Here is a 16,514-nt window from a genome sequence, read left to right on the forward strand (position 1 = left end):
CTCTTGATCAGTGTTTCTTAATGTTTGTCCCCTACTGTACCACTTCACATGGTCCACCTATTCAAAGTGCTACCGAACATAACCGGAGATGACATCTCCAGTTACTTCTGGATTGGGAGACCAGATGCAATGCATTAAACACCAATAAGAGGCTCAGGGTGGACCAGAGGTGTTTTTCGAACATGGAAGAGCATGTTTTGGAACTTTGCCAACCAAGCTGAGCTTCTTGCCACTGTTTGTTGTTTCACCAACAGTCAGGATGTAATCAAGCCTCATATTTCTTAAAATTATTAGGGAAAAAATTATAAACATACATTTGTAGGAGACTCCTCTAACAATAGCTTCCCCAGCCATTAGTTTATAGAGAATAGTTGATTGTGACTTCTGCATCTGCTTCAAGATGTCAAGAATTAAATTGAGGTTCTTCCCATTGAACCTATGATAGATACTCATCTATAAGGCAAGAAATTTTTATCAAAAAACCAGCATACATAGTCTCCTTGTCCTATCTGTGGGTCACTCAGGTGTCAGGGCAGTTCAGGGATGTTGCAGCTGCCAGGAGAAGCCCAGAGGAGCAGCAGGCACAAGCTCACCCTGTGCAATTTCATGCTGTGGCTGGCCATGCTTTACCTCTCCCAATTGCTCCTTCCTGCAGTTCTTTGCAACTAGCAAGGTGTGACTCGGCAGGCAGGCTGCGGCAGGGTCTACTATCTACAAACACAGTACAACTGCAGATTGAAAAAATTCCCCTCACTTCCTCTCTCCTTTTTTCCTTCTCTCCCCCTTGATGCCAGCAAAGTTCACCCTGCACAGTTTCATACTCTGGCTGGCCATGCTTTCCTGTTTGTCTCTCCCAACAGCTTCCTCCTGCAGGGTGACACTTTGCAAACCAGCCAGCAGGTCAATCAGGCAGGCAGCTGCTGGGTCTTAGAGCCTGCCATGTACAACACAGTACTATGCCATTTTAGTATAGGGACCTGAGAACCTCTGTGTTTTGGTGTCAGTTGGGATTCCCAGAATTATAGTCAGACACCCCCCTAAGTTTTACCCCTGACTTATCTGAGGATCAAAACCTGCCCTTGACATCTGTGTTGATTGACTTATACTTGGGTATCTGGTGTGTTAAGCTGGCTTAGCTATTGGAATATAGTATTGAGAAATGAAATCTGCCATGCATTATGAACTTAAATAGAACTTAAAGCACCTTGTTTTCCTTGAACTTTCTTTTTTACAAAAAACACCCTTTTTGTTCTCTTACTAAGTTTAAAAGTTTAAGCCCATCAATCCTAATAGTTTCACAAAAATGTTGTCCCTCTGGATTTGGAGGTGTCCCGAGTTGTAAAATGGGCTCAGAAACTAGGGTGGTCAATGACTCTAGTATCTCTCTTCTTGTGGTGCATTTCCTGAAGGGAGATGTTGTCTGGGTTAGCTGTTTGAATTATGTTCACCTTCTGACATTTAAACTTTCATAGTGAGCATTTGTAGTGTATTAGATTTACCTTTATTTACTCCAACCAAAGTGCCATAATCTGGATGCATAGCTTAAGTTGCTAGCCATGTACGGCATCTCCTCTCATTTTTGGGCTATGTTTGTGGTTTGCTTTGTTTTTTTACATCAAAAACAACTTATATAACTGTCAGGTGAGGAGGGGAATTTTACACATTCCCTTCCAGTTTGCACTTGGGGAGCCAGTTAAACAAAGACAGCAAGGTAGGGAAATAATCCAAGGCATGGTTGCCTTCTCGTAAGTAAATGTGCCCATGTGGCTCAGTTTTGTTTTCCATAGGGCTCAATACACTTCCCTTGTTTGCTATTGGCTTGTCTGTTTTACGACCCACCAACTATTGAGTCTTAACACAGTGGATCACAGTTTGAGAAGCACTGTTTGGAAAAGACTGACCTAATAGGATGAGGAAAAAGTTGTGTGATGCAGTAAAACAGAATAAATAACATTATTTAGCATTAATAAAATGCTGAACAACTATCAACATGTTGCAAGAGTTCTAGCATTGGATAATGAGGTTTAGCCTGTCAAGCTTTACTTGCAAATTATGGACAACATTTCACCTGTTTTGCTGTTGCAAGGTGTTGATGCTGTGTCCGCAGCAAACTTCAAGCAAGTTCAAAATTGAGCTTCAAAAGCAAAGTTGAAAACAAACTCAAAATAGACTCTGTAAGCAAGCATGGTGATATTAGCAAGCTTTATTCATTGCCAGCAATGGGCTTCTCTTGGTGGTTCAAAATGGGAGCACAGAGAGCTGTGTTCCCTCAGTGTCTCCAGAGAAAAAGCAGCCTTTCAATAGGTGTCCATTGCTTAAATAGTATTTTGGCTCCTTTGTTTGAAAATCTCACATTGTAATTGGCTGGAATTATGACATCAGAGATCAAGAAAACAGAAATTTGCATTGAAACATGTGTCAATAGGTGGCACTGTTTACCCAATTATTACTGTCTTTGCCTATCTCTGCCTATTCCTTTATTGGCCTGACCTTGACTTTTATCTCCAACATTCTTTGTACCAGGCTTCATGGGGCTGTGTGCCAGCATTGTTTAAACTAAGTTTTCTCTTATATGTGTACTTTAGGGGATGTTAGTAAGGTATAGTAGTAAACATATATTCATTCTGTACAGGGAAACTTCTAAATAAAGATTTTCTTTTAGAACTCTTTTCTTATTTATTTTAATTAAATTCAACTTTCTATTAACTTTTAGAGGCTCTAATAAGGTTTTGCTGATCAGTGGACTTTTCCAGGAATGTTTGCCAATTAGACAATCTCATAGACAATTTATTACTCTGTCTAGCTGTTTTCTACTATCTGTCCAGTTAATTTGCAAGTGTCCTCATTAAAGTGTCTATGACCAGTACATGAACTCATAGTTATTCTCAAATAATTGGTGCAGGTGTTCTTCTATCTTTCTTGTTAGACAAGATTAGTGGCTGCCTAACCATGACTTACGCTTCTTGGTGCCAAGAGATAAGTTTTTCCCAATTATCCCGTATCCTGGCACTCCCTAGTATCTTTGATTCATGTTACTGAGCTGTCTTCCTGAAATATTATTGCAGGTGCATCTTTTGACCTTTCATTTTTTTTAAATCTCCCTATGAGTTGTGTTCCAATTAAAAACATCAGACAGGACTTCTGAGTCTACAGAGTTGGAATGTATTCCAATTAACTTCAGCCTTTTCAAGGTTACATTGGCTTTAAACCAGTGGCTTTTAAGTCAATTCTCACCTCTCTGTGTATTCTTATAATGTTACTAACTTTCAAACTATCAAAATTTACTCTAAACTACTATACCTGCATTAACTACACTTTAAAGAATAATTTTAATATTTATTATAGCTATTGGCATTTCTAAAAGCCTATTCTTTATTTCCACATAGAGGCTTAGCAGCAGGATGTGTGTTCTCCCTCTCTGACAGGTTGCCAGTGGCACATTCCCCTGCCATCTCAGTGAAAACTTCCTACATCAGACTAAGATCAGAGAAATGTCCTTCTTTATATTGTTTTAACCTAAATAGCCACAAACGTTTGGCTCAAAAGGGAAAACCTGTTGAATCACATTCTAACATGAAGCTTTTTGGTGTAGCTTAGCCTTTAAACAGATCTCCCATTGCATATTGTAGAAAGAAAAGCCTAAATGTTTAAAATGAAATTTCCTTTCTTTGTTCATTCATATATCATGTCAATTTAGCCAAGCAATTTGACATCCCAGCTCCTTTTGGCAGGTTGCCCAGACATTCTTTAAAACTGATTCACCACCTGCTTGAAGCAGGGACAGTGAAATAAAATGCTTAACATGTGAGACGAACATTTGATTTTGATATAACCAATAACTAATTTATTGGTGTATTTTGGTTCTAAGAAGCCTAAATGAATATTGCTTAAAACAACTTAAAAGTGGAGTTTTGTTTCTCTATTTAGAGACCATTAATTTGCTTCCACAGAAATTGGCAGAAGTTACTCCCTAACTAGACATTGGCTTCAAAGGGGCTTTCTAACAGCTCATTAAAAATATTCCCTGATTTACGACCTACTGGCCTGCAAGTCTGCTGGAAGCAAAAACAGAGACCAAGAATGCTTTTTGGTACTGAACATACAAGCATGGTAAACATATGAACATGGAATATTTTGGTTTCAGCATAATGGCTTCACATACATTATGACATGTGGCTTTCACTAGCTTCTGTCATTTCCACTTTTCCCATGTGTTCCTTTTCCCATTTTCTTCTGGACCCTTGTTCATAGTAATGCTGTCGAAACAGAGCAAAAAGATATTCCCTTTTACGGTGTAGGTAATGCATGTGCCTTAATAGCATGGGGACGCTACCCATCAGGCAGTGCATCTCTTTTCATCAGTACAGTTTGAGAGAAAATGTTGAGGTTCTATTGTTGAGGTTTTAAAAAAAGTTCTTAGTCCTCAGCGTGACATCAAGTCCTTTCCTGAGAGCTAACTGAACACTTTTTTCCAGATACGAATAGGTACCCTTATTTAGTGTATATTAGAATTTCAGGATTACATTCCAAACAACGATCAAGTCAAAGTGGTTGGCTCTCAGTAGTACAGTTCTGTTTTTTATACTTGTCCCATATTCATGGATATAACATCTGTCTGGTCCTGAACCATGCTTGGGCATTTATGGAACAATAAGCTGTCAAGATGCTTGTGTGGGACTTCATATATGCTGTTCATTTGCATACTCTTTTTCTTTCTCTAAGTTTCTGTACGTTTATGATTAGCATATTTGTAATTGAATTCGGTTCACTGAGGTATCAAGCAAAATTTTAAAACCATTTTTATGACATGCAGTATAGGCAGCTACTCTTCAGGGTCTCAGTCATGGATTTTTCCCAGCATTGCTTCTTGAGAACTGTTTAATCAGAGATGCCCATAAACGAACATAAGACCTCCTACAGGCAAAGCATGTTCCCAGTCTCTGAACTACAGCCCTTCCCTTGGTCTATGAAGCTCTCTTGTATTGAATCGGATCATTGAAGCAGACTACTTTTTAAACTGAGGGGGCTTTTAACATTTGTTAGCAATATGGCAGGAAGGTTAGGGTTTAAGAAGACTGTCAGTGGGCCTTTTGCAAATTTGACCCAAATTATGGGAAAGCTGAAACTGACCATTGCCTCAAAAATATAATGCAAGGATTTTCAAGTCACCGCAGCCACCCGAGCATAAGCAGCCCTCACAGATAAGCCAAGGGCAGGTTTTGAGCCAAAACAATGGAATTCTGTGACCCTCGTATAAGTCTGTAGGGTTTAAAAAAAAACCACGAAAACTTAGGGTGGTGTCTAACTATAGTTTTGTTTGATTTTACCAAAGGCCAGATCCTGGAAAATAATCTACCAGTAATTGTTACCTAAGAACAATTAACCTCTAATTAAAAATATAGATATTTAAGATAACATTTTTATTCATTAACGTTTAAAGTTCTGGTCTTCACAGCCTTTTTGTAAACACTATCAGAGTAAGTGCACTATAAACAACATACCAGCAGAATCATTAATCAAATCCTCCTTTGAGGTGCCTGCCAAAATATAACACATAACTGGGAGTGTGCAATTGAATTCACAGCAGAGAGACAAGCAACAAGGACGATCAGTGAGTAAGCACAGCTACATATAGTTGCAACCCGATTTACTCAGAAGTAGGCCCATTGCTTTCCATGGGTGTTATTCTTAAGTAATGGTGCACTGAATTGTAGCCTGGGACTTTGTTTCAGATGGAAATGAGGATTACATCCTGATGTTTTAAAACTGGACTTCAGCCAAACATTTGCAAAATGAAATGAGGGTGCAGAAGGGTTGGGTATGATCCTGCTGGAAAGAAGCAGGCTTGCTTGATTTAAATGGAAGTGTTGAACCTTGGCTTGCTTTTTTCTCAGATAGGACTGAAAGGGTTAACATGGGCTGCAGCTTGCAGAGGCTAATGACCTGGTTGTCCTGGAGAGTAATAGACCTTAATTATCTCTACACTGTCCTCTTGCTTTCCTCTGGTCTCCTGGCTGCCTGAACAGCCTTGACCCCTGAGTGACCCGCAGATAAGGGATGATTTACACTTGTTTTACTGGCAAAAATTTCTTGACATAGGCGACTATCTATGGTGAGCAAGATTTTACTGGTGAAATTTGAGCATGTTTTAGTTATTAATTTATTTAAACTGGTTGTTACCCTTGTGAAGCCAAAGGGATGTGTTGTGATAATCTTTAAAATCTCGTTCTAAGGTGACGTTGCTAAGCTGACTGTGATAATGGCGAAGATGGTAAGAAGACAATGTGCATTTTGCCCAGAGGATGAAGAGTGTGCCGTTATGTATGTTGCTGAAGGACAGAATCTTGCAGTTCATCCAGATTGTTTGGTGAGGTTTGCAATGGCATTCTAACTGAACACAATAATTGGTTGGCAAATTGGATAAGAGTCAAAGAGCTCTTTTAGGAAAATTTGTAACTATTGCATCTAATTGCAGACCATTGTGTGCACTATAGTTTCATGGTTAGAGATTTGAACATGGGGAACAAATAAAATACAACCTTGCTTCTGTTAGATTAATGATAAGATTAAATTATAAGAACTTTTATTGATGACTGATTCAATAAGGTGATCTAAGAGGCCACTCTGTTGCTACAACACTTTCACAGCTGTTGAAATGGTTTAGATCAATGGTTCTCAAACTGTGGGTCTGTTACCCACCAGTGAGTCACCACACAATTTTAGGTGGTTAGCAAAACTCAGAGAAGATTAGTCTATCAAAGGTTATCAATTTGCTACTTGGTAGTGGCACTGCTGCCCAATCACCATTATAGCCACAGGCTTGAGCGGCTGATAAAGTAAAACTTTTTCTTGATGCTAAAACGTTTGAGAACCACTGGTTTATAGACAGTTTATGTCATAGTGGGAGTTTTTCCAATGTCTCAGATTTCATTGTTAATCCCAAAATTACATCAGATATATACTCGGCAGTGAGAGATTTAAAAAGTTTTTCTTATAACTTTTATCTGTTGGGAAAAGGCACTTAAAGTGTGCTTGGCAACAGGGCAGTCTCTAAAAAATGGTAATTGCCTTAGTGCGGTGTTTCTCAACTCGTGGTACGGGTACCACCAGTGGTTCTTGTGGTGGTGTCTGATGGAATCTGTGGGACCCCTGGCAGCGAGACTAGGTCCAGTTAGGGTCCAAAAGAAGCATTGGAGAGTTGTGGGAAACGAAGCCTTTGTCTTGCCAACCTATAAGACTACAACTTAAATGTCTGATAAGATTTTGGGAGCTGGCAGGTGATAGCAGACACCAACATAAGAGTGTGGGGTAACTGACCAAAAGCATTTCAGCAATACTTGATTCCTGCAAGAAAAAATGATACTTTAATCTTGCCAGCTCTCCAAGAGTGAATTTTTTTCAGTCAACTTTAAATTACTTTTGTATAAAAGTATAACTATAGCAAAAAACCTTTTTCTGTAGGTTGACAGGGAAACTGTTTACTGTATATCTCACTGAGAAATAAATATCCATTGCACCAGTATAAATGATTACCTGAGGTGATTTTTGCACTAATTACCAAAGAGGTGATCACTCTTTGGTAAATTACCAAAGTGGTTTAGTTCACTTTTGATTCTCTCTTCTCAATCACATTTGCTTGCTACCTCTTCTCTTGACCTGTCCCTGTGTTGTGGGTGTGCAGTGTGTACATTCTGGTTGCTGTTGGTGAACTGTGATGGGAAGAGTTAGTTTGCCTTTTTCTAAGGATATCACTTGGAGATTGAGGGGTAAATGTGAACCAAATGGTACAGATGCTAGAACATGGCATCTGAAAAGTGGCTGATAGTACCCATTATGATGACATCCTCCTCTTCCTCTGAATGCTGTATTGTAACATCTTGACCATGCTCTGTCTTGACCTACTCTATTGTTGCTCTTTAGTAATTGATTGGTTTTTTCCTTTTTCTCTTCTATCCCACCCCCATTTACTGCTCCACAGCAGTGGACAAGCAGGGCTGTATGTACACGTGCACATGCATGCACCTTTGAAGTGGAGATCAAGGCAAATTTTATTGTTTTAACTTTTTTCCCTTTGACTGGGAACAGCCAAGTGAAGTGGTAGCAAATATTGTCAGTATCGTGATTGATGAGTTTGCCTTAGAGAGCCAGAAGCTCCTGCTCAAGTCTGAAAGGAGGAAAGATGCATGTAAATCCTGACCTGGTGGCCTTGAGCAGACTCATTCTCTCTAAGGCTAGAACAGAATCTGCCACAAATCAGGCTCTCATAACTATGCTACGTGATAACAGGTGAGTGAAAAATTCCTTGGATTCCTGCTTACCTTTTATTTAATGAATTTTTATCCCTCCTTTCTACCACCCAATGGGGCACACTAGGTGGTTTCTTTCCAGATTGCAACTTTGTTTATCCAGTTTCATAAAAGGTTTATTAGTCTCTTGGTCATTTATTTATTTAACTATAATAAACATAAAATAGAAAAACAAATACATACATAAACAAAATTCTAATAAAGCAGCCTGAGTGAAGCCAAAACATTCCCATACTTATAATCCGAATACATACAGTCCAAACATTAACAAATATTAATCTATACCACTACTACTTCAAAATCAATCTTCAAATCCAAAATACCTCAAATCCCCATCCTCTCTCTGATTCAAAAAATCAATAACTGGACTCCAATTCTTCAAAAAGTTTTCTGTTGAATTCTCCCTAAGCAAAATTGTTAATTTATTCATCTCTGCATAATCCATAAGTCTTATCCACCATTCCTCCACCGAAGGTATATTCATAGTCTTCCAATTTTGAGCATAAAGTATTCTGGCAGCGCTTATCATATACAAAAATAAAACTTCATTTTTTCTTTCCACATACTCATCTGTCATACCTAATAAAAATACTTCTGGCTTCAATTGTATATTTGTTTTTAAGATCAACTGTATCTGTGCATGAATTTGTGACCAATATTTTTTAACTTTTGAACACGTCCACCACATATGGTAAAATGTTCCCTCTTGTTTCTTACATTTCCAACATAGTTGGAAACCATTGGACATAGTTGGAAACCATAGTTGGAAACCATTGGACATAGTTTCATACATTTTGGCTAATTTACTTGGTGTCACATACCAAAAAAAAAGGTTTATTAGTCTCTTGGATTTAACATACTGTATAGAATATGTGTTCCCAAAATATATCAAGAGATTATATTTTGCATTGTTATTGAGTGCTCAGTTCAATCCATTTAGCACCCATTGAACAATATCCCATTCTTACATGCTGAATGTTGGGATAATTGTTTGTGGATCCACATTGTGGATTGCCCATTGACACCCACTCTCTGTTTCCTGGCCTTCATAAGAACAGCCCCACTGAAAATCTTCCTTAAACAGGGCGCTGTAAGCAGTTAACCTTACAGCATGATGCAATCCAGCTCCTAGCAGTGTGAATCCCTTGATTAAACTAACTGAAGCTAGACAGGAAAGGGTTAACTGCCACTTCCTGTGTAGCATCAGAGCTTATTTAAACAAGGATTCATGCTGCTTAGAGCTGGATTGCATCATACAGGTAGAGCCTATTTATACCTGCGATTTCCATTCCTATTAAGAAAAAAGACCCGATTAAGAAAGAATGCCTTGTGATAAATTCCATAGAGTTAAACAAATATGCTGCAGCCTGACACTTGGGGCTGGAAGGAAACTAAGGCAGCTGTTATCAATCCATCCCCCTCCTCTGATCCGTACTCAGCCCTGCCTGTTCTGCCCCTGCTTCTTTCACAGGTGGGATGCTGAGCTTCTAAGAGTCCAGTCCTATGCATTTCTACTCAGAAGTAAGCTCCATTGTAGTCAATGGGGCTTACTCTCAGGAAAGTGTGGATCGGATTGTAGCCTGAGAGCCCAGTCCTATGCTTGCTACTCAGAAGTAAGTCCCATTCTAGTCAATGCTTTGGCTTGCTGGGAAGACTTGCTTGCTGGGCTGTTTTGTTTCTGTAGGCAGGAGCATGGGGAGCCTTCGGTATCTCAGTCTGAAGGGGGGGAAATTCAGCAAACACTCCCTGGGTTTTTTAAAGGAATCCCCTCTGCTACTACTGCACCTGCCCTGTGTGTGTATGTGTGAGAGAGAGCGCGTGGGCGGGCGCCCCACCTTGCTGCACGTGTTCTGGTTACACAGGGTTTTCTTCCCCACCCTTCCCCTCTTCAGCCTTTTTGCTGGCTCAGGGGCTCCAAGAGTGTTACTGTTCCTTCGCAAGGAGAACCTCCTCCATGGCTGTTTCCCTGCCTGTGCCAGGTGAAGCCTTTTTGCAGTGTTTTGGGCTGCCTTGAAAAGGAGCAGAAGACTTCCATAGAAGGCAAAGGTGTGTGCAACTTTCAGTTCCCCCCACCCAATTGTCTTTAACTCACCACTAAGTTACTTGTGCAGCCATCCTGGTTTTTTGAGGTGTCTTCCCCTTTTTCATAGGAAATGTTTCTGAGTACATCTGTAGAAGCTGCTTCTTAAGGAGTTCCACCCATCTTGAACCCCTTTTAATTCATCAACCCATGGGATTCCACCTACCATTTCTCTGAGCTTGCTAAAATCTGCCTTCCTGAAATCAAGTGTACAGGTTTTACTGCGTATTCCGTTTGTTTCCTACAAGATTAAGAATTCCAGCAGTTCGTAATCACTTTGCCCTAAGTTTCCTCCTAATCAACCAATTCCTCCTTTTCGGTTAAGATCAGGATGGCCCCTTCCCTCATTCCTTCTTCCACTTCTTGGAAAATGAAGTTATCCTCCAGGCACAACAGGAAGTTATTGGAGTGCCCATGCTTGGCCAAATTAGTCTCCCAACAGATATCTGGATAGTTAAGTCTCCCATTACAACTACCTCATGCTTCCTTGCAATGTCTGCCAATTGTTTCAAGAAAACACTGTCCACACCCACCACAGTGTTGTGCTTGTTGTTGCTCTCCCCCCTCCTAACATTCACCCAGATGCTCTCCATGGGGGTGCCTGGACTGGTTTCTTGTATGTCTTCACTGTGCAAGAGGTGTGTGGCAAACAATTCATAATTCTCATATGGTTCTAAATGCATGTAATATATTTCTCATGTATATTATAAATAAACTATGTAAAATTCATTCATTCCTGTAAGTTCTGTCTCTAGTGTATTCATTTATGTGAATTTATTCAAATTCTTTTTTCCCAGCCCCCAACACAGTGTCAGAGAGATGTTATGACCCTTCTGCCAAAATGTTTGCCCATGCCTGATCTAGTTGTAACGCCTGCTTAGTACAGGCAACTAATGTTTTATAGCATGGTATGAAGTGGGCCTAGTTACCAAGAGTTGGGGGTGGGGCAAGAAAATCCTAGTACAGAAAATTGAAAAGTCTGTGTGCTTCTGGACCAAATACTGTAGCTACAAAATTGAATTTGGTAAACATGTTCATTAGAAAGTAGAGATGTGGCATTAATCTTGTAATTACTATTTTCCAAGATAGTTGACATGTGAATATGGAGATGTAAAAGTTCATTTTGGTGGCAATACATACTGATTAAGGAATGTCAAAAAAATAGTACTTCCAGGTATCCTATGTGTGCTATACTTGTGCAAATTCATACATACTGTATGGTGACAACAAAAAAGGAGAAAAGGTTTCCCCATTCACCAGGTATGCGCTCTTGAGTTAGCACGAGATGGAAGAATGAAACTATGCTGCTGCAGGTCTTGCCAGTAATGCCCCCAAGATCCATAGGAACCCTGCTACAGCCTGTTGTCCATGGAGCAGTGTCCTGATGCCAGTGTGATGTTGGTCTGACATCCAAAGAGCAGTTTGTGTCCACCTTGCCCAATGGTGGCCAGAGAGGCACCAGCAGTGTGAGCAGAGTAGGGGCTGGGGGCTGGCACAACCAAAGAGCAACCACTGGAACAATTAACCCCCCCTCCCGGCGGCCCTTGGGAATGAACAGGAGCAACAGTCAGCACCACAAACTATGGGAGATGCCCCAAGGAAACTACACTTAGTTGTGCATGTCTGCACACAGTTCCCCCCTCCCCCACAACGATGCTACAGTGCCCCTATCCTGTGTTAAGAAAGCTTGGAGCTTGCAAAGCCACAGAGACCTGATTAGAATGAGTAGGTCATCAACCTTGCTGAGCAGCAGGTAGTCTCGCACTGATCACTGCAAGCAGACGGGTTGTAAGCTTCCCTTGGGGTCTGTGGTATCTTTGGGGTACAGCTGCCTGTGGGAAGCAAGGAGAAGCACAAAGTAACAAGATCTTGACAACAGCATCAGTAGTGCATGTTCTCTGCATTGAGTTGCATATTTGATATTTGTTGTTGGCATCCTTCAGTCTCGGAAGACTATGGTGTCGCGCTCTGAATGATGGTTCTGGAACAGAGTGTCCTCTCCAGTGCGCGAAGCCTGGGTAAAGTAGGTATGGAGGATAGGCTGTTACCCATGCAGCAAATCCCCCCTCTCCACGTCGCTGAAATGGTCCAATGGAAAGGCAGAGGCCAATATGGTTTGTTCCAGCGGCGTCGCAGGAGTTTCCAGAATGTGACTGTGTTCAGCCATGAACTGCCTCAGGGACTCCGGCTCCGGATTTTACCTCGAGGTTGACTCCTGAAGCCTTTTCCATAATTGGATGTAGCCATAAGGCAGTGGAGGTTTGGGATCAGAGTTTTCCTTCTCTCAGATGAGCTGCCTTCCCAGGCTGACGAGTCCCATTAGTGCATGCTGATCTTCCTCATCTCTCGATCGGTAGGCTCAAATCCAGGAAGACTTCTCTGGCACTCGCACAACATCTGGGTCAGCTTCGTTTGTAGATCCTCATTTACCTAAGAGGCCACATGGTCCTGGTGGGCAGGATGTGCATCCACCACCTCTCTTGATATTTGTAAGGGAGAATGATACCACCAGAGTGTATATGCTGTTGGGGGCAAGCATATTGTGGCTTGGAAATGACCTTTCCTTCTCCTGGGAATGGGCTGCAATGGAACTTTGTGGAAAATAACTGTTCTGTCCCATGTGGCAGTGATGCAGTCCTGGAAAACAGGAGGGATTCAGTTGAGTGCTTGGTCAGCGGTACCAATGGCGGCAGCCTATGGCATTTACCAAGGGACAGAAAATACTCTCTGCTCTGCAAAAGGAAAGGATGAAAGGAAAGGATGGTTAGGCAACTCAGGACCCGATGTCCAGTGCTGATACAGGTGTGCACTGCATCCTGCAGTGGGGAAGCAGTCACAGAAGCCCTCTCCTTGAAGCTGCATTGCAGCTGTGTTGGCACTGGAAAGTTGGATAGGTTTGGGCCCACAGTTTGCATTGAAGTCATATTTAACAGTCCTGAATGTCAGTGGAGGGGAGATAGAGACATGGAACGGACATGCAGCATTAATACATTATGACATGGAATTTCCTCCCCTCCTTTACCTGTGTGGGGTGCATCATGCTGGCTTCCCCTGTTGAAATGGTGAGTTAGCAGTTCCACTTGATTGTTTGTGTTGAGACCTTCTGGGGTAGAATATCTACAATAAGAATTTTGAGAGGGCAAATGTTAACATTTTGCCATACATGTGAGGGACAGGAAGTTTTCTGGAAGAGAAAAAGGTGAAGGGCCAAAGAAGGGGGCACTGAAGAAAGACATGAAGCAGTGGAGGAAGGAGAAGATGAGGAGTGGGAAGGAAAAAAAGAGTGAAAGGAGAAAGAAACTTAGTAAGCTATCTTAGCTGGTGATGTGACATTTGCCAACAGGTCATGGGTATGCTCTGGGGCAGAGTGAAAAGATAATTGCAGCCTCCCTTCTCCCAGGAGGTTCACCCAGGCTCTAGAAATTCAGAGGGACTGGCAGGACCTCAGGCCAGCCTCAGGGTTTTTGTTGGGTCCAGAAACTCCCATCATCACTGTGCTCAATAAAGGGACAAAGGAACTCGCTCTGAAGGGGCTTCAGTGAAGTCACTAGGTACTCTTGTGAACTGTGGGAGGCTGGTGGGCTGAAGACACATTCAGATTCATCCATACCTGTCTATAATACAGATTTATTATTTATAGATAATATATTTATTTATATTTATAAATAATATAGATTTATTATTTATAGAGAAGATTTTGTTGGTTGAGACTGCAGTGGTCTCTTCCTTCTCTGGTGGTCCATGGGAGAGTATCTCCTGAGCAAGCATTGCCCCATGGACTACCAGAGATGGTGGAGAACAGACTGCCCACAGCTGACACTTCAGCCCTCTTTGATGATCCATGGGGGAATGCTAACTCAGTGAGAAACTGGAAGTGATCAAAGGTGATCTTGTTTTTCTGACCACAGGTTGGGAACCAGTGATGTAGACCCTGGGAAGAAGTGCAGCAGAAGTTGCCTGCTACAAGAATATGCCAGTGGCATACGCCACTGGTCCCCAAGCTTTTTCAACTGGCGGCTCCCTTGACCTACTGAGCGCCATGGACCATGGCCCCATGAGCCATTGGCCATGTATCCCCATTAGGGCTACAATCCTATATATCAGTGGTTCTCAAACTATGGATCGGGACCCACTTGGTGAGTTGCGATCTGATTTCTGGTGGGTTGTCGGAAGCTGACGGCAGCCATCTTGGAAGATGGCAAAAGACCTGGGCGGCGCCACTTTGGAAGTGGGCAAAGCCTGGGCATTGCCATTTTAAGCTTCCCGAAATGAGATGTAACTAAGAGCGGCTTGCACATGCGTAAAGAAAGCAGCGTGCCGCTTTTCCCCAGAAAGTGTGCTGCTGCCTTCCAGCTGGACCTCCCTCTGCACTCAGAGGCTTCCCTCAGGGGGGCCAATTGTGGAGTGCAGGCTTGCATTGCAGGCAAATAAGGACCTGGAGAGATGTGGACGAGCCAGCCAGGCTTCTCCCCACCAACCTTTGTCTGCTTGGCTGCCTTGATGGGATGGGCTGCCTTGGGGTTGCAAGATAGAGCAGCTCCCCCCCCCCCCATAGCTGGGCTGGGCTGGAGAGTGTAGGCAGAGACCTGAACACAGGCCTTGCATGAGTAGAGGCAGACCTGCGTGATCTCCCCTCTTGTGAGCCTGACTTGGAAGCAGCATCACCACCGCCACCGCCCCACTGCCGTTCTCGTCTTCTGCATCACAGTCTCTCTCCCTCTCTGAAATCACCTGGAAGCCACAATCCTTTCCTTCCCTGGCTAGCACGTCCTCTCTTTATATCTTAGCTGGGGTGAGGGGGGATTCCTGGTTCCCTGGTTGCCAAGAGAGCAGCCGGGAGGGGGGCAAACATGGCATGGGGGGAGCACCTAGGGAGAGTGCTGCTCCCCCAGCCGATTCTCTGATGTGCACACTTCCCCTCTTCTTACTTCTCTCTTAGGCTGCAATTCTGTCTACTCTTACCTGGGAGTAAGCCCCATTGCCAATAATGGGAGTCAATTCTGAGTAGATGTGCTTGGGCTAGGGGGAGATGAGGGGAAGCATCCCTGCTTGTCCTCCTTCTGAGGGGGATACTACTTTTTTATTTCCTTTATTTACAAAAACTCAAGCTACTTCTTGTATTGAGGTGCATGAGTAGGGTGCACTTGTTTCTGGCTAATGCTGTGCACAGTATCAATAGCCACATCAATGTTTGTTAGTTTCAAGCGCAATACAAGAAGTAGCCTGAGATTTGGAAATAAAGACAGAAATAAAAACTGTACTAAATAAATATACAAATATTTTGTTCCATATGTTTTATTTTTTGCTTGATAGCAATGGAAGGGAGAATTGGAAGAAGCTTCTGAGTTGGAATACTGTCTCTTGTCATTTACAGTTTGAGTTTCTAGGCAGGAACTTTCTGCTTGGTGACATCACTTTCGCCTCTGACACCACCGTGATGTCACTTCCTGTTTGATGATGTCATTTCTGGCTATGACATCACTTCCAGGTTGCTGACATCACTTCCGGTGGGCCCCAGACAGATTGGGTCCTGGGCTAAAAAGGGTGAGAACCACTGGACTAAGGGAATGAAGGAGTGTGCAACTGTGAATTGTAAAACTAGTTTTTTTAAAAAGCAAGTATCTAAAAACACGGACAAACTGTGAAATGTTAATACCCATCTACAATACAAACTTAACCAAGATATCAGTATAGTTTTTCCTAAAGATTCTATACTCTAAGCGAGCCTCCAAGGAAATTAAAAGCTACAGTAAAAGAACATCCAAGAAGGAATGCCTTTGTTGTATGGAATCTGTGCAGAGATGCTACAGCTAAAGAATGTAGTGGATGGAACTCAGAAGTAAGGGCAGTCCCTAAAGACTGCAGGGTGCAATGACCAACCCCAGAAAAGGGACGGATACTGATTCCTACCTAGGCCGTTTTGGTCCAGAAAAAAGGTCTCAGCCAGCATATATTCTGGGGCAGTGTTTCTCAAACTGTGGGTCAGGAGCAACTAGGTGGGTCGCAAACCAATTTCAGGTGGGTCCCCATTCATTTCAATATTTTATTTTTAGTATATTAGACTTGATGCTATCATGGGTATGGGACTGCATTTGGGGAAATGTTACAGACCTGAACATTTAATAAGC

General features: G+C 42.2%; 1 protein-coding gene across 1 annotated transcript in view; it reads left to right on the forward strand.

The window, feature by feature from the left end:
* Positions 1 to 16,514, forward strand: part of PHF11 (PHD finger protein 11) — a 51,194-nt gene that overhangs the window by 8,292 nt on the left and 26,388 nt on the right. Inside the window, exon 2 of the mRNA XM_066633294.1 lies at positions 6,234 to 6,367. Within this exon, the coding sequence (XP_066489391.1) occupies positions 6,260 to 6,367 (108 nt within the window). The 5' untranslated portion in view covers positions 6,234 to 6,259. The remainder of the gene's footprint in view (positions 1 to 6,233; positions 6,368 to 16,514) is intronic.

Source organism: Tiliqua scincoides, chromosome 1, assembly GCF_035046505.1.
Source record: "Tiliqua scincoides isolate rTilSci1 chromosome 1, rTilSci1.hap2, whole genome shotgun sequence".
In the NCBI taxonomy this organism is placed as follows: Eukaryota; Metazoa; Chordata; class Lepidosauria; order Squamata; family Scincidae; genus Tiliqua; species Tiliqua scincoides.